The sequence below is a fragment of the Gastrolobium bilobum genome, unplaced genomic scaffold (assembly GCF_033153095.1).
Source record: "Gastrolobium bilobum isolate Gb01-03AN ecotype WA unplaced genomic scaffold, APGP_CSIRO_Gbil_v1 utg1162, whole genome shotgun sequence".
NCBI lineage: Eukaryota > Viridiplantae > Streptophyta > Magnoliopsida > Fabales > Fabaceae > Gastrolobium > Gastrolobium bilobum.
In genome coordinates, this window is record NW_026898943.1 from 393,843 (window position 1) to 411,568 (window position 17,726).

General features: G+C 33.4%; 2 protein-coding genes across 5 annotated transcripts; both read left to right on the forward strand.

Annotated features, from left to right (window-relative positions):
* Nucleotides 1-2,974: 2,974 nt before the first annotated feature.
* LOC133285658 (heptahelical transmembrane protein 4-like) lies at nucleotides 2,975-6,494 on the forward strand. Of its 4 annotated transcripts, none has more exons than XM_061482914.1 (4): nucleotides 2,975-3,187; nucleotides 3,358-3,641; nucleotides 4,792-5,068; nucleotides 5,565-6,492. In XM_061482914.1, exons 2-4 carry the CDS (start codon nucleotides 3,397-3,399, stop codon nucleotides 6,216-6,218), a joined length of 1,176 nt encoding a protein of 391 aa, XP_061338898.1. In that variant the 5' UTR covers nucleotides 2,975-3,187; nucleotides 3,358-3,396; the 3' UTR covers nucleotides 6,219-6,492. The 4 variants fall into 4 exon arrangements, with proteins under 4 accessions (XP_061338898.1, XP_061338896.1, XP_061338897.1 ...); XM_061482912.1 differs by having other exon boundaries at nucleotides 2,981-3,187; nucleotides 3,383-3,641; nucleotides 5,565-6,487; XM_061482913.1 differs by having other exon boundaries at nucleotides 2,981-3,187; nucleotides 3,390-3,641; nucleotides 5,565-6,487.
* Nucleotides 6,495-14,334: 7,840 nt separating this feature from the next.
* Nucleotides 14,335-17,573, forward strand: LOC133285687 (galactomannan galactosyltransferase 1). Its single transcript, XM_061482960.1, has 2 exons — nucleotides 14,335-15,832; nucleotides 17,248-17,573. Exon 1 carries the CDS (start codon nucleotides 14,403-14,405, stop codon nucleotides 15,822-15,824), a length of 1,422 nt encoding a protein of 473 aa, XP_061338944.1. The 5' UTR covers nucleotides 14,335-14,402; the 3' UTR covers nucleotides 15,825-15,832; nucleotides 17,248-17,573.
* The last annotated feature ends 153 nt before the right edge of the window (nucleotides 17,574-17,726 follow it).

Below are 17,726 nucleotides of genomic sequence, written 5' to 3' on the forward strand. Positions count from 1 at the left end.
TTGTTAGATTTTTCATTCTCAGTTTTATGAATATAGTGTATTCACTTTCACTTCGTAAGATAGGAAAACCGAAAATGGGAGAAATGATTTTTCTGAAATACTTTGTTAGATATCAATCAAAAGTCAGTAAACTTGAAAACTACATTTTATTCTTTTAGAAAGTCTATTATGATAGGATTAACTTGTTAGTTTGTTACTTGGTTTGTTAGTTTGTTACTTGGTTTATTCTATGTTTGTATTTTAGTTGCAGACCTTCCTTTATCTTAGGAGTAGTTTCCTGCGCATCTGTATTGTAGTTTGTTGCTGATATAGGTGTATTTAATTGACCAATACATGAATAGAAAAGCAAGTTGTTCATTCGATAACAACTTCCTTTATGGTATCAAGAGCCTGACGATTCTAAAGTCAGTTTTTTTTCACCACAACACTATGGCTGCCACCCTTAAAATCACCGACCCAAAATCCCCATTTTACCTTCATCCCTCTGATCACCCTGGGGTTATCCTCACTACTGTCCTTCTACGTGGCCAATCCAATTATGAAAACTGGTCCAAACTCATGAGCAACGCCTTGAAAGCCAAAAATAAGCTTGGCTTTGTTGATAATAGCGTTAAGCAACCCTCTGATACATCCTCTGATACATCCTCTGATGAAGCCCATGCTTGGTCCTTGTGCAAGTCCATGGTTAATAGCTGGATTCACAATACCATAGATCCTCAGATGCAGCCATTCATCAAATGTTTCGACTCTGCGAAGAGTCTATGGGACGATCTAAAGGAACGTTTTGCCGTTGCAAACATTCCTCGTATTTTTCATCTCAAATCTTCTCTCGCCACCATGAAGCAAAATGATGCCCCTGTTACTGATTACTACACCAAGCTTCGCTCGATTTGGGATAAACTAGAATCTAGCCGCACGTTTACTTCCTGTGCATCTGGTGATACGTGTGCCTTCACAAAATCTGTCGCTGCTGAACTCGAGAATGATCGAGTCTATCAATTCCTTATCGATCTTGATCATCATATATATGGTACTCTTATTACTCAAATTCTTAACAGCAATCCTCTTCCCACCATCAATCGTGTTTTTGCTATGGTGATTCAAGAAGAATCACATAAGGCTATGGTTCGAGCTGCTGAAATTCCATCTGATGCTCTCGGTTGTGCTCTCCACACTGCACCGCTTGATCCTTCTAAGCCCCGCATCATATGTTCCCACTGTGGACGTCCCAATCATGACATTTTTCGGTGTTACAAACTCCATGGTTACCCTGATCGCACGTCTGCTGGAGTCCTCGTCGCCCCCCACTTTCTCTTGTGACGTTTCTTAACACAGGTGGGTTGGGCCTGTTGCATTGTCCACTCTTCATGCCCAATGAGCTCTCGTGTGAGGGGGCGTGTTAAGATATATAGTCCCACATTGGTTGTATGTGCAACTAATGTGGAGTTTATAAGGCCTTGGACACTTCCATTCTTTAAGCTAGCTTTTGGAGTGATGTATCCCAAGATTCTTTACATCAAAGGACAAAGCTTTGGGGTTGGGATGGAGCAAAGGTGCAAAGGCTTCAATTTTCCCTCAAACACCTCAACAAGAAGAAAAAACCTGCTAACCTTCCTTATATTTTTAGTTTTGTCCGCTGTCACCTTACCTCTTCATCACCTAGACCTTGAGCAAAGATCTATGCTTAAAAATTGGACTGAGTCACCATACATATAGTAAAGTAGTAACAAGTGGACACTTTCCTTTTCATGTGTTTCTTCTGAGGTCAGAAGTGGACAGATTCCGTTTCCCAGATGCAAACGACACCGCACACCTGTGTCATTCATTATAAACTCTTTGAGAAAAATCGGATGCTTGAAAGAAAAAAAGAGTCGGTCACATGCATTGAGTACATCAACCATTTTTTTAGTAAATGACATCAACTATTATTTAATCTCAAAATTAATACAAAACAAGGCGTTCATTCAGTACAAAGCATTGATAAAAAATCATATTAGATAAAACAGTTTCATTGGAAAAGTATGTAATAAATTAAGTTAGATGTTCCGTGTACTTAAAATAAATCAGATAATGAAAGCTTGGTCACCCTTGTGATGATTTTGTTCGTCTTGAGCGGATTAATCAACATAAAAAATCTAAAATAGCGTAGAGTATTGGTTGAATTAGTGCGAAACTGCAAATTAGTATTGGATTGGTCTAAACTTATTTTTAATTAATTAAAAATATTGTTTAAGCCAAGTGAAGTGTAATTAGAAGTTACAATAGCTTACATATAAAACTTAGATATAAATAAGACAAGAGATAACTCAACTCCTTCTTTAACTTTTATATATATTTTAAGTTTGAATATTCTACTCATTATTTTACATGAAATTTAAATTTATAAAATCGGTGCACCGCTATTTTTAACAATTTAATAATTAGTTCAACAAGTATTAAGTACGTGAATTAATTGATTAGTTAATTATACGGTGAAACAAAAAATTAACCTGACCAATTTTGAATACAATACTAAAAAAAACATATGGACTTCCTCCCCTCACGACAAATGAGTGAAAAAAGAGAGAGGCTTTTAGACCAATAACATAAATAAATAAATAAACGTGGAAATTCTTTATTTTTAAGGGAAAGATATACCTAAATTTTTAAAGGATACAAATTTAAATTTCTTTTAAGAGAGAGATAAACATAAAAAAATATAAAATTCTATTAAAAAAAGTCAAGACAAAAATAATAATAAAGGTTCTATTAAGATTCAATATTTTTGTATTTATTTCTGCCATAAAACAACATAAGTTTGTTTCATTTAGAAACACACATACTTGTTCCAATTTTTTTTGTTTTGAATATCAATACTTGTTCCAATTTTTAATAATATAATAGCAAAGTTCTTAAAAAACAAATTATTTTTCCCCAAAAAAGTTGGTGCAGAAGAAACGGTGCACCTAAACGTACTAATATAAAACAAAAAGAAGGAAAGCGATGTAGATCGTTGGTGGCATCTCCGCATCTCTTTGAAGAATCTTCGGTTGTTAATGTCGACATATCTGGCGGGTCTAATCACCTCCGGAATCGTCACCATCTCCTTTCACCTTTGTTAGATTTTTCCGCAGCCTTCTTTTTTGTCTTCCCCCCTTCACCCTACTCATTTATTCATTCGTATTTGTTGCAGATTCTTCAATTTCAGGTACCTTTCCCTTTGTTTAATTGCAAACACTACAGAATAATCTTTTATTGGTTTCGTACTTTATATATAACCGATTTTCTTTAAAAATTCCCCTTTTTTGTTGTTAATAAGATATATACCGTTAGGCGATTGCCAAAAGCTTCTTGTGTTTAGTTGTTTAATTTGTTTAGATCATTAATTGTTTTGCATGTGGAGTTGGTAGAGAGAGGATGACAGGTGAAGATTCAAATTCTAAGGATTCGATGGAGAATAATCAAGGGGCATGTTCTGGAAGGGAAGGGAAAGGGAAAAGGCTGTGGAAGAAGGTGAAGTACCAGCTGGTTGAGTACCACTCCTTGCCTGGTTACTTGAGAGACAACGAGTACATTCTAGGTCACTATCGATCTGAATGGCCAATGAAGCAGATTTTGCTAAGCATCTTCACCATCCACAATGAAACTCTTAATGTTTGGACGTGAGCCTTCTTATTTGACTTTGCACATTTTGTTACAACTTTTGCTGTTGTTTCATGTGGGAACCTTTCAAGTTTGTAACTCAATTCAAATGATTTCTTAATTCTCATATATGCACTAATTCTAAGCATTCTTTTTTATTCTGGGGATATGTGTTGCTGGATAATGTTATATAACCAATGAATACTACTGGTTCATTTCCCTCCAAAAAGAAAAAAGAATGTCATATACATAAAGTAACCGGATGAAGGTTGTAATTATCTTTCTCGTGTAATACCCTAGAAACATGTAGCTAATGTCATAGTCACTCCGGAACTTTGGATCTTTATGTATCATTTCCTTCCTTGTTTGAAGTATTAGAAGACCTTGCCCTTGTGTATTTGTGATCAATGAAGAAAGGGAATGTGATGTATGAGCACATAACTTATGCAGTTTTGACGTTTTATAAAAGGGCAGCCCAACGCATGGCTGCCTTATTCTTACCCCTGTGAGCAGAAAGAAAGGCACTTTCTGCAATTAGAACCCATGACCATCAGTTCACAAAGCATTAATCACGATTTTGTCTGTTTTAAATTTATTTAAAATCGAATAATAATTTTCTGTTCTTTATTTTGAGGGGGGTATATCATGTCAATAGATCTTTTGAACATTCAAAAAAAATTTGCTTTAGAAAAAGAATGTCTGTAAGTGAATTGTATTCAGTTAGCTCTGCCTTTTTTCTTTCTGTTTTGTTTTTCTTAACCTTCCCCTGTCTTTCAATTGATGGAGTTAAATAATGTGTGTGTGTGTATTGCCTTAATGATTTTGATTTTATATATATATATATATATATAGGGGAAGGTTATACTTACCCCCATTTTTGGCTTACCACGCTTACAACCTGTTTGGTTATCGCTGGATCGATTTGAAATCAACTTTTAAAAAAGAGTAAAAAATAACTGCCATTGATTTCGAATTGATCCATTAACAGCCCCCGTATATATATATATATATATATATATTCTCATTCTTTGTCACTTTTGTAAGAATATAGACTGCTAGAAAGAAGTAAATGATATTTGGTTTGAATAAATTGCATTTTTTTTCTTGTCTGAGACTGTTCCTAATTTTCTTGTTCTTAATCATAAAATGACAAAATGTTATCTCTTGTAGGCATTTGATTGGATTCTTCCTATTTCTTGCATTGACCATATACACTGCCATGAAAGTTCCGAAGGTTGTAGATCTTAATTCACTACAGCATTTTCCTGACATACTCAAGAAGGCCGACCTATACAAATTACAATCAGAACTTTTGACGTGCCTTCCTTCTATGTCTGATTTATACAGACTCGGAGAGGAAATCTCAAGCTGGCATGTAAAAGAACTTCTGTATAATTGTTTGCCTGAAAGTTTTTCCAGTGGGAATCATACTGATGTTTGTGTTCTGGTAACTGCTGTACAACTGACTAGTTTTATTCCTTTTCTTTTTTTTGTGGTTGGGGGAGAGGCATTGAGAAGTTAAACTAGCTCTCTCATTGATATATCAGTATCTGTTATTTTACCCTTTTCCTTACTTGTGGATAAATTCTTCTTTGAAGGTATCCACAATACTTATCAATAGCCAATGTGCTGGAGTCCAAATCATTTTAGATGTATATTTCATATGGAATATAGTAATGACATGGTAGAGCAAATTTTAAAAAATAAAAATAAAAATCTTAAGAGTTAGACTTGGTGGGGGAAAAGTACTGATTGATGGATTAAAGATGTCAGTTTGTCAATAACTTCCTGCTGAGAACCTTCTTTCAGAAATAAATATATTTCTCAATAGAGAAGTATTTCCGCTCCTTTGATTTTTATTTTTTTTTCATCTGTTTATTGATGGTTGATTTGGTTTTGGGAGCCAATGCAACTTTGCTTATTTCTTTGTTGATTATGTGCAGCACAGTGTAAAAGAGGACCTGGGAAACATAATAGCACCGCTGATGATTAGACCAATTACAAGGTGGCCTTTTTTCGCATTTCTAGGGGGTGCCATGTTTTGCTTGCTATCTAGCAGCATTTGCCATCTCCTCTCTTGTCACTCTGAGCGCCTATCTTACATTATGCTCAGGCTTGACTATGCTGGAATTGCAGCCCTGATAGCTACCTCTTTCTATCCTCCAGTATATTACTCTTTTATGTGTTATCCATTCTTCTGCAACCTTTACATGGGATTTATTACTCTATTGGGTATTGCCACCGTCGTGGTTTCTCTCATTCCTGTCTTTCAAACTCCAGAATACCGCACCATCCGTGCATCCCTCTTCTTTGGAATGGGTTTGTCTGGTTTAGCACCTATTCTTCACAAGCTCTTTTTGTTCTGGGGCGAACCTGAGGTGTTTCACACAACTGGCTATGAGATTCTGATGGGTGCTCTCTATGGAATTGGAGCAGTGGTTTATGCCACTAGGATTCCAGAACGATGGATGCCTGGGAAGTTTGACATTGCTGGACACAGTCACCAATTGTTTCATATATTGGTGGTGGCTGGGGCATACACTCATTATCGTGCAGGATTAGTTTATCTCAGATGGCGCGACCTTAGAGGTTGCTGATTTAATGAGCTTTGTTGACTGCTCTGTTTGTTGTGTATAACTGGTAAGTATGTGCTTACTGGTTGGACTGATGTGAATTTGTAATTCTAGTGGGGGTTGTTTATGCAAACCATATAGGCATTATGTGTACACTTAGTATCCTGATGCGCTAAGTCAACAATAAAAATTTCATTTGGTGTATCTCTATCTATTTGTATTCAAGTTGTGTTAGTTTGGTGCTTGGCCGGGAAGTTGGGATACTAATTAGGAGCGGAAGCGTATTATTCTCAAGATGAAAAACCTCATTGATTGCCTTGTCATTCCTGTATTAGAGAGGGAGGGGACCCAAAAAACAAGGGGAAAAAAAGTTATTGCCGAAAAATAAATGTTAGAAAACTTGAAGAAGCACGTTTTGTCATGTAATCTACCTAACGTAGGATCTACTCGATTTCAGATGGAGCCAGGAGCAATTGCGCTCTCCGTAAGATAGTAGCACTCAATTTGTTTTCCATTTGAATTAAATTATATTTTATACACATAGCTCGGTAGTGTGATTGCATTTCTTTAACCATCAGGGACGAACAAATTATATTTTCTCTATAAGAATAACTCAAGTCTCGTGGCTTTGCTCTAAATTTCAGAAAAGCTTTGTAGCAAATCAACTTCTAAAGACAAAAATGTGCTTGGATAGTATCTTTTTATAGCCTTGATAGTTTCTTTATATAGCCTTGATGAAGAAGAGATGTTATGTAAAACTCAAAAGTACAAAATATGTCAACTTTGTAGAAAATCAACTTCTAAAGACAAAAATGTGCTTGGACAGTATCTTTTTATAGCCTTGATGAAGAAGAGATGTTATGTCAAAACTCAGAAGTACAAAATATGTCAAAACTTTGTAGCAAATGAACTTCTAAAGACAAAAATGTGCTTGGATAGTATCTTTTTATAGCCTTGATGAAGAAGAGATGTCATGTCAAAACTCAAAAGTACAAAATACAGAAACATCTAATTGATTAGCAAATCATAACGGATTTACTCATAATCTGCACTATAATCTCATTCTTTTCATAATGTAACAGCTAAATAATGGACATAAGTCACATGACTCATAAAATTTGGAGATTTAATTCTTTAATAAATTTGTTTTCCTTTTGGAGGGATTTTTGTTTTAACTCCCATAAATCTCTTTTACACCATGTGACGATTCTTACGAATATGAATTAAAATAATGAAACTAACCAGATCAGACTGCTATGAATATAATGTAAAAAGATTCCTTCACCAACAAGAATTTAGCTTTCTTTTATCCTTGTTCTCTAACTTTTCTTTGCCTGACGTAGAAAAGGTCTCAACTCGTAAGTAGAGAGAACGTTTGTATAGCCGCTACTTTTTTATTTTATTTTTTGGAGGGGTGTTTCTTCTGTATGATGCTTGTGGTCTAGAATGTGTATTGCTTCCATTTTTTATTTGGCAATAATTGTTGCTTTCGCGTATTTTCATCTGTATGATTTTGGTAAACGATGGAATTCATTGATCAATAACCACTAATTATTTTTGTCCTTTACCAGTTTACATTTCGTTTTATCATGGGGTCATTAAAAGTGCATAGAAGGACTTTACGAGGGCCTTTAATTAATGCATGATTGAAGGCAATACTTATACACAAGCATCATTTGACGGACCATGTAGATTCTTTAATTTTTCGTTCCGAAAGGAATGGCGAGAAAAAAGAATATGTGTCCCTCAAGTTCAAGGCAACCGCATCACCGTTTTCTGGTTTTGGACCTTTCTGAAAAGCAGCGAAAATATGATGTTTTCATGCACTTTAAGTCTTAGGCGGTGGACTCGCTAATACATATGTGTTTTTTGTTTATATTAAGTCGTTTCCTTACGTAACCAATTAGTCATTTATTGTCCGTAGTCCATTTGTTATATCTTAAGCATCCAGGAAATGAATTTCTCCTCATACAAGTTTTTCATGGAAAGCCTACCATTTTATCTTTTACACCTTTTTCGGCATTCTATCCTTTTATATAAAAATGATCGTTGCTTTTTAGAAGTTATTTCTCGGCTGAAATTCCGGAGGCATTTAATTATTTATGGCATCACAAGGAAATAAACTTCTGGGATGTCATGTGGAAATAAACTTTGGAAATTTTATGACTTGTCTCACGGTGTCACTTTCTTCTTTTGGTTTTTAAACAACGAGTTTAATATTTCTTATGTTGTAAGAGATAAATTTATCTCCAACATACACGTAAAAGTATGTGAGACATATATGGATCTATATAAAGAGAAAAAAAAATAGATATCACACAGTTTTACGTATATATAAAAAATAAATTTTTCTCCTTAATAAACAATAAACTCTTAAAACAATTTATGACACATCATCTTGGTATAGATGACCATGGTGAGCATCTTGGTTGTTGGCACAACTAGAGCTATAGGCTAATTGATTCTATAACCGCATGTGACATGTGACCCCTTGAGCGTCAAGAATCTCTTCAAAAGTAGAGAGTCAAAAACTTATAGTCTTACCCACATGAGAAATTCATGAATTGATTGGAAATACTTGGACCCCAGAAATTGTCGAATTGTTCACACTCAGAATGGTAAATAATAAAAGTTTTGTTCCACACTTTAACCTACATGGTAAAAAATAATTCGTAATATTTACCCGTAATTGAACTAAAACATTTGTGTAACCAAAAAAAAAAAAAACTAAAACATTTTTCTCATGTTCTGACTAGATTAATGCTCGTGCACGAGATGAAGGTGAAAATTTATTAAGTATAAAATTGAATAAGAATAAAATAGACTTGAAAAGAAAAATCGAGTTTGAAAATGAATTTACAAAGTTCTAAAAAGAAAGAGAAAATAACTTCTAAAGGAAGAATGGAAATAACTTCAAAGGGAAAAAAATAAATAGGATTACTATAGTAGTATAGTTCAGTCAGAATAATGGACAAGAATTGATTTATACCATATGAAAATAGATGGTAAATTAATGTATTTATATTGAATATAGTTATGTATAAAAAAAAATATTGAATATAGTTTGTATTAATTTAGCGCCATCTTAATAGGCTGAAAATGTAGGGCAAAACAACATGGTAAACAAGTTGCAGGCGTAAAATATCACGTGAAATTTGAAAGAAAGAAAAAAAGTCACTCGAATGAAAAAAAGAAATACATAAGCTTATCTCAAAGAAGGATTGAAAGAATATAAAGAAAATGAAAAAAAGGTGTATAAATGAAACATTAAAACAAAAAAAGATAAATTGAACCAAAATAGAAAAGGTAAAAATATAAATCAAATAACCAAATATGAACGAACACAAAATACTATAGAGAACTTGTATATAATGAATCATGAATCATTTATAATTTGAAATTATAAAATTTTGATTTGAATCCATTTATTATTAGATGCAATCAATTCTTTATGGAATTATATTTCAAACTAAATATTATTAAATCCAATTACCAAATCACTGAATTAAAATGTTAGAATCATTTAATTCATTAATTAATCGAGTTATTTTTTGAAAGTCAAATATAAAAATAAAATAAAATAAAATGAAAAAAGTAGTTTATCGCATGACCTTTGTTTTTTGAAGTTAAAAAAAAAGAGAGTGACAGCACATGACTGGAAACTTGAAAATATAATATACCAAAAAAAAAAACTCGAAAATATAAATTATGAAAACATAAACTTACGGGGTCGTTTGATACAGGAGAAATTTTTTTTAATCAGGTAAACGTAATTATTAAGAAAACAGAAGGAAAGCAAAGTTGGTAGGAAAGTTTTAAAAAAGTTGTTTGATTGACCAAAATATTATTAGAGAAATTAAGTTAAATTATGTGAGTCTATATTTGATTGAAAATAAAATATAGATGAAAAAATTAATATTAATAACAAAAATATTCTTTATTTAAAATTTTTAATCTTACAAAGATGATAGGGTAGTTGAGCAGTTACTTTGCTCAGTACTAGAACGGGGTAGTTTTGCCAATCCCTTTAATTCACTTTTTGCTATTTAGCTATGTTTATTGAAATACCACATTCAAACCACTAGAGTTAGCTTAGTGGTGTGTGGGGGTGTGTGCAGTAAAGAGTGTTGTGTTCAGTTCCTTGTAACCTCCACACAAAAAAAATACCACATTCAAAGTGGTCAAATGGCACAATAATTTTCTTGCTTTTTTGCATGCTTTTGTCAATGGCTAGACAATCGTGTTTCATGAGTATATTTATGTTTCTCCTCTACCAAACAAAAGACAACTCACAATGCCACTCATAAATAACTAAAAAAATTAGAGCTGTCAAAACGGGCCAGCCCGACCCATTTAGTCCTAGCCCAAGTGGGTTAGGGCCAAAAAGCTCACAATGATATAGATCCACACGGGCCAAAGCCCTATTGGTTAGGGCCAAAAAGCCCACAATGATATAGATCCACACGGGCCAAAGCCCTATTGGTTAGGGCCAAAAAGCCCACAATGATATAGATCCACACGGGCCAATGCCCTATTGGTTAGGGTCAGCCCGCGGGCCTTCTAAAAAAATAATATGTATTTTTTAAAAAAAATATTTATAATAAAATGGTGCATAGAAATTATTAGAAAAAACAAATAAATAGTTTTTAGAAAATTGTCACTTTTTAGAAAAATTATTGCATAGAAATTTTTTCGTAAAATGTTTTGACAAAAAATGTTTCTGTAAAAAAATTGACGAAAAAAAAATTCGTCAAAATTCTTTACAGAATCTAAATTCAGTAAAAGTTTTTGACGAAAAAATTTCCGTCGAAATTTTTGACGAAATAAATTTTGACGGAAAAATTTCCGTTGAAATTTTTGAAGAAAATAATTTCCGTCAAAATTTTTGACGAAACACATTTCCGTCAAAAAAATTTGACGAAAAATATTTTTGACAAAATTTTCGATAAAAAATATTTCTATCAAAATTTTAAACGAAACACATTTTCGTTAAAAATTTTCCACGAAAATTATTTCTGTAAAAAAGTTTGACGAAAATATTTCTGTAAAAAATTTCAACGAAAAAATATTTTGTCAAAATTTTTTACGAAATTTAAATTCCGTCGAAAGTTTCACAGATACATTTCCCTCAAAAATTTTGAAAAAAAATATTTCCGTTGTAATTTTCATTGGATCACATTTTCATCGAAGATTTTGGACGGAAAATATTCTGTCAAAATTTTTGAAGGAATTCTTTTTTTCGTCAAAACTTTTGATGAAATTTTTTTCATTGTAAATTGGGTTGAATATTGTAGCTCGCGGGCTAGCCTCAATCTAACCCTATAATAAAAGGGCTTTAAAAAGATAGACTTAAAATAATCCCATTATATAGAAGGCTAAAATTTTATAAGGCTAGTCCTAGGGTTGAGCCTTTTTACAGCTATAAACGAAACAGCCCTACTTGATTATTTCAATCTTCCAGATATAATGGTGGAGAGTCTGGAGACACGAGTCAGTTCATGGGATAAACTTTATGAAAAGTTTGGACAGAATAAAAATACTTCATTATTGACATTTTTTAATATTTCTTTATTACTTTTTTTTAATACAATATTGCTTTATTACTTTACAGATAATACAGTATTAAAAAATGCAGAAAGTAAAAATATAACAAGATTACATATACTCCGGAAATTGTTTGACATCTACTTACGGAAATTGTAAAGAATCTAAAGATAAAGCGAGACAGAGAAAGTTGAAACAGACTTGAGGGAGTTTGGCGGGACCAACTGTCGGTCATATTCCACGTGTCCATAACAACATTAAAGATCTATGAATTCTCAAACGCAAAAAGAAAAGTAAATGTTTGAACCAACTCATGACTTTTGAGGAGAATTATTTTCTCATTTAATATGAAGTAAATTTATTTTAAAATTTATATTTTTAATTACCGCTGCTGTACCAGCAGTAATTGAATATTTATCATATATATATATATATTTGAAAACATTAAATGTAAGAAATCGGAACCATACAAAAGATGAAAGCATTAAATATAAAAAATTATAACTATACACCTGTCGTTGCTGTACATAAAGTGACTGCAGAAATGATTTTATCATTTATTTTTCTACATTTACATATTAAGGTGAGATTTATTTATATTTTTTTCTCTCCTCTATTCTCTTTCGTCTCTCCTATAGTTGGGAACTATGATATGTCCAAGGTCCAATATGAAAAGAATTTCAGAGGTTGTGAGTGTAGGAAAATGAGTCTATCTCATGTTAAATGAGATAAACAATTTTCTTTTATATATATATATATATATATATAAAATAATTCTTTTATTATTTATTGTATTGCTCTTATCATATAGCTTTATATAGAATGTATAATAGAATATTGTTTTTATATATTATTATTTATATTTAATTATATTATAATATTTCACTGTTATAAAATTTATGAATTAAATTTTTTAAATATTCTACTTTCCATTTGTAATATTATTTATAATATTCACTGATATTTTTTATTAATTTATTCTTTCCATTTTAATGTTTTGAAATTTTTCTGATTTCCGAACTATTAATGGTATTTTATTTTCGTAGTTGCATTTTCTCATCCTATATGATTTGGTGCAAATTGAAAGTGGAGTGTGAATTTTCCGTTAATCTTTTCAAGTTAGGAGCTTCAATCACGAAATAATCGATAACAACATGTTAACAAAATTGGTAGCGTGCGTGGTTTCAAAGTTGCCCCTTCGCCTCTTCATCCATCACACTTGATTGATGAAAAGTTTGACAAACAGAGGCAATAAAAAATAATAACAGTTAGGAAGTCGATTTTCTGATTTTTTTTTTTTGAAATGGAATAACGAGAGAAATACTCAACATTTTAAAAAATAAATAAAGATATAAAAGAAATAAAACGTGTTTGGGAAAGTAATGTTTATATAACGAACTCAATCATTGAGTTATTAGGAAATTATAAACTCTACAGCTTCATGTGGAGACTGACAAGTTTGACGTTTTATTTTGAATAAAAACGCTCATGATTTTTTAAATAACAAATTAAATTTATTGATACTTATTTATAATTTTATCTATTTAAAAAAAGACCGAAATTTTTTTTTTTTTATGAATAATGAATATTTGTTTTTGTTACAATGAAAAAGGTATAATATGTATTAATTTGTTGATTGAAAATTAAATTTTTATTGCTTCATATGGTTTATTTGAAGAAAATATTTATTGTAAGAATTAATACATAAAGGATTCGCTTTTTCTGCACATATATGTTATATGCAGTAAGCTCAATATGATGTTATTTTGGATTAAAAATCATGGTATTTTTTTATTTTAATTTATTTCAGGGTTATTATGGTATTTATAATTATAATTTTTTAATATTTCAATCCCAAAACGATGTCGTTTTGAAAGTAAATATAGATAATTTATCTAGCAGAAATATTTTTCTCATATATAAATATCAAAACATGATTCAAACAGAAATTAAATAATTAAGAATTGATAAGATGAGTAAGTTAAAAATAAAGTCGAAATTCTTTTTTCTTTTCATTAAATCAGAACACAAATAATTCTCTTTTTTTATTAAAGAAATAAATAAAAGTATGAATAAAAAATGTTAACAAATCCAAATTATTATAAAACTAAGCTTATAATTGTTATTATCTAAAATAAAATATAAAGCTCGTAATCATTCACAGGAAATGTTAAAAATTTCCCTTATTTACTGATATAAATAAAGGAAAATACATATGTTATGTAACATAATAATGTTATGTAACATAATATAAAATCAATTCCTTACCCAAATAAACTTTGATGGGACCCATCATGAAAAAAAATGAAAAACAAAAGAAATATTGACACAATATTCGATGTGTGAGTAAGAATATTTTTCTGTATCATGTTACATGATAAAAATAATAAAGAACACCATTACCCTAACCAAGCCCTTCCCCATTTCGTCCATGCCTTAGATAGCTCGCCCCCTTTTAACATAAACGACAATGCGCATCAAGATAGGCTCCCAAGCTCCATCGAAACGAGCATTCTAACACGTTCACTCTTCCGTTTCAAGTTTTATAACTAGAGCGATATCGCCAAGTACAATCTCTGTTACTTTTTTTCTCACTTTACAATCTCTGCTAATTTGAAATCTAGCGAGTCACTCACACTTCTCACATGGCGAAAGCCGAGAATTATGCACAATCCGACGAGTGACACTTGCACACTACGCCACCCAACAACAACCCCACCGCTTAAAATGGCATCATCGGAGTTCTCTCACCATCACAACTCTTCCATGGCAAAATCCACTTCAAGAAACAAGTCCTCTTCTGTATACCTCTCCGATGGCTGCCTCTTCCTCGCCGGAGCATTCTCCGCTCTTCTTCTCGTTTGGGGTTTTTCCTCCTTCACTACCCCAATCCCTAACGACAACCCCAAATTCCAGTCCCTCACCAACAAATTGGACGACGCCGACGCCGACGCCGCCAAGCATGGCACTCCCGATTTGCGGTTCGACCCACCCGAACGTACCTTCTATGATGACCCGGAAATGGGGTACACCATGGACAAGACGGTGCGCAACTGGGACCAGAAGCGCGAGGAGTGGCTGAAGCGTCATCCTTCCTTCGCCGCCGGAGCACGAGAAAGGGTGCTCATGGTGACCGGATCGCAACCGTCGCCGTGCCGGAATCCCATCGGCGACCACTTGCTTTTAAGGTTCTTCAAGAACAAGGTCGATTACTGTCGGCTCCACGGGTACGATATCTTCTACAACAACGCTCTGCTGCACCCCAAGATGTTCGCGTATTGGGCCAAGTACCCGGTGGTGAAGGCCGCGATGATGGCCCACCCTGAGGCCGAGTGGATCTGGTGGGTTGACTCGGACGCGTTGTTCACCGACATGGAGTTCAAGCTTCCACTGGAACGTTACAAGGATCACAACCTTGTGGTTCACGGTTGGGCCCACCTCATACACGAGAAACGGAGCTGGACGGGACTTAACGCCGGCGTGTTCTTAATCAGGAACTGTCAGTGGTCGTTAGATTTCATGGACGCGTGGGCCAGCATGGGCCCACAGACTCCCAATTACGAGAAATGGGGGGAAACGCTGCGGTCAACGTTCAAGGACAAGTTCTTCCCGGAGTCAGACGATCAGACGGGCCTGGCTTATCTGATCGCGATTGAGAAGGAGAAATGGGCGGACAGGATTTATCTGGAGAGCGAGTATTATTTCGAAGGGTATTGGGAGGAGATTGTTGGAACGTTCCAGAACATAAGCCAGAGGTACGATGAGATAGAAAGAGAGGAGCGCAGGTTAAGGAGGAGGCACGCGGAGAAGGTGAGTGAAAGCTATGGTGAAATGAGAGAGGAGTATGTTAAGGATGCTGGGAATGGTAGAGGTAGCTGGAGGAGACCCTTCGTGACGCACTTCACGGGGTGCCAACCTTGCAGTGGAAAGCATAATCAAATGTACTCTGCCGACGCTTGCTGGAACGGCATGCAGAGGGCCCTTAATTTCGCTGATAATCAGGTTATGCGTAAATTTGGTTTCCTGCACCCGGATCTACTGGATAACTCCGTTTCTCCTATCCCTTTTGACTATCCCCAGCCATGACCCCTCAGGTAATCCATTAATCATATTTAATGGGATCCAATTATTGTTGACCAATGTCCACTCAGATTCTGTGTGTTGTTGTTATTATGAAGTAATTTTTTTGTTTATAATATCTTTTCTGGCGTATTGCTTTTACTTTTAGTTTTGGGAAGGGCTTTAATATATTAATATTAGTGTTGGTAAGCTTTGGCAAAGAGCATTTAATGCTGCATAAACGGAGGGATAATTATATTCTTCCCGAATCCCGAGGAGCATAATGTTGTTGGGTGGTTTGTCTCTTCCTCTTCCGTAATTTTTGTTCCCTTGACGCTGGTTTTGAGTCTTTTGACAAAAGAATGGATCTTTTATTTAATCTTTATGCACGCCTTGAAAATGACAACATACCCTATTATTAATAAATTTACTTGATTCTTAGAAGAATAATTGTAAATTCTTTTAACTAATGATATTTTTAATTATTAAAAAATATTTTTTAAATAATTTTAAGATATGAAGTATATTTGCTTTCTTATTTAATATTTTTATGAAAACTAATATAGGATGCTGTTTTCATAACTTTATTATATCAAATAACTTAAAATAATTCATTCTTGTTTACCAAAAACAAAAAACTTAAACTAATTCTTCAAAATATACTTAATACCTTATTATGATTTAGGTCTAACTTTTTAAAATTATTATTATAAAGAAGATTTATGACACAGATTCAATTTTGGAACAAAGTAGTCCAACAATATTTGAAATCACTTAAACGAAGATTCTACATTAAATTGTTTTTATCAATAATTTATATAAGCCATGCCCTAAGCAGGTGTCGGTAAGATATAAGTTGAATGTTTACCGTTATAAAGTTAGCAAAAACAGCTGTGAAAATGTTAATTAAGATGAATAACAACCGGTGAACAGATGAAACATGAAAGAAAGGTGGTTTGTTATATGATTTTAGGCAATTGAATGAAATGATACCTTATTATTACAATATAAGGGTGGGGTGCGAAGTTATAGTTGTCCATTGCCGCTCAACCACCACGATGTTCAAATTATTGGAATCCACGAGAGTTAATCAACCCATGCATGTTTATTATATTTTTCAATATTGGTTCAAACAATTATGTCATTAGCTATAAGTTAATTTGTCACTACTTTTTACTAATTAATATGCCTAATCCAGGCATGTAGTGATATTTGTGAATTACTTTTTTTTTTTTTGGAAACACTATATTCGTGATTTACTAATTTTGAAGCTTTCAAAACTTTTTTTTTTTTTTGTGGCTTTATAAAAATATTTAAATCGTGAATTGTTTAGAATTGTGCTTAAAAAAAATCTTATCCCTGCCAAGATTTCCTAGCCGTTCTTTCTCTGTTGTTTGTTGGGGAAGCATTTTCTTGTGGATCTCATAAATGTATTATTTTGGACCTGCAGAATGAAGGCCCCACCTAGTTTGCAGAAGTTTTACTGCGGCCCATAAATTAAGATGGCTAGACGAAGCACGTGCATGCGTACAAAAATATCATGGACCTGTATTATCATCTGGGTTGTGGGTCACATATCATCAAAACTTTACCATGTCAATACTCACAGTCACAGATACCGCCAGGAGAGACATACACATACCCTTTATTTGTTCTTTCACTTTCCTCGCCTGGCTGGTAATGTTATATATATAGCAGTATAGCAGTGTTAATCTTTATGACGATGTTATATCAAATATTTGGTACCATCCTAGACCAAGATGGTTCAATAAACTTGTGGACATGTGACGTGTAGTCCAATCTGAGTATTACTTTTAAGCCCCAAAATATTTGGTTCATGTAGAACGGAATTACTACTAACTCCCCAAATCTCCAATTGGTGAAGTAGGTCAAGAAACTGGATGTCATCGTGAAATTGAGGGGGAACAA

Coding starts and splice junctions, on each gene's coding strand:
- LOC133285658 (XM_061482914.1), top strand. CDS start 3,397: ATGACAGGTGAAGATTCAAATTCTAAGGATTCGATGGAGAATAATCAA. Junction 3,642..4,791: donor GAAACTCTTAATGTTTGGAC/GTGAGCCTTCTT, acceptor TATCTCTTGTAG/GCATTTGATTGGATTCTTCC. Junction 5,069..5,564: donor ATACTGATGTTTGTGTTCTG/GTAACTGCTGTA, acceptor GATTATGTGCAG/CACAGTGTAAAAGAGGACCT.
- LOC133285687 (XM_061482960.1), top strand. CDS start 14,403: ATGCACAATCCGACGAGTGACACTTGCACACTACGCCACCCAACAACA.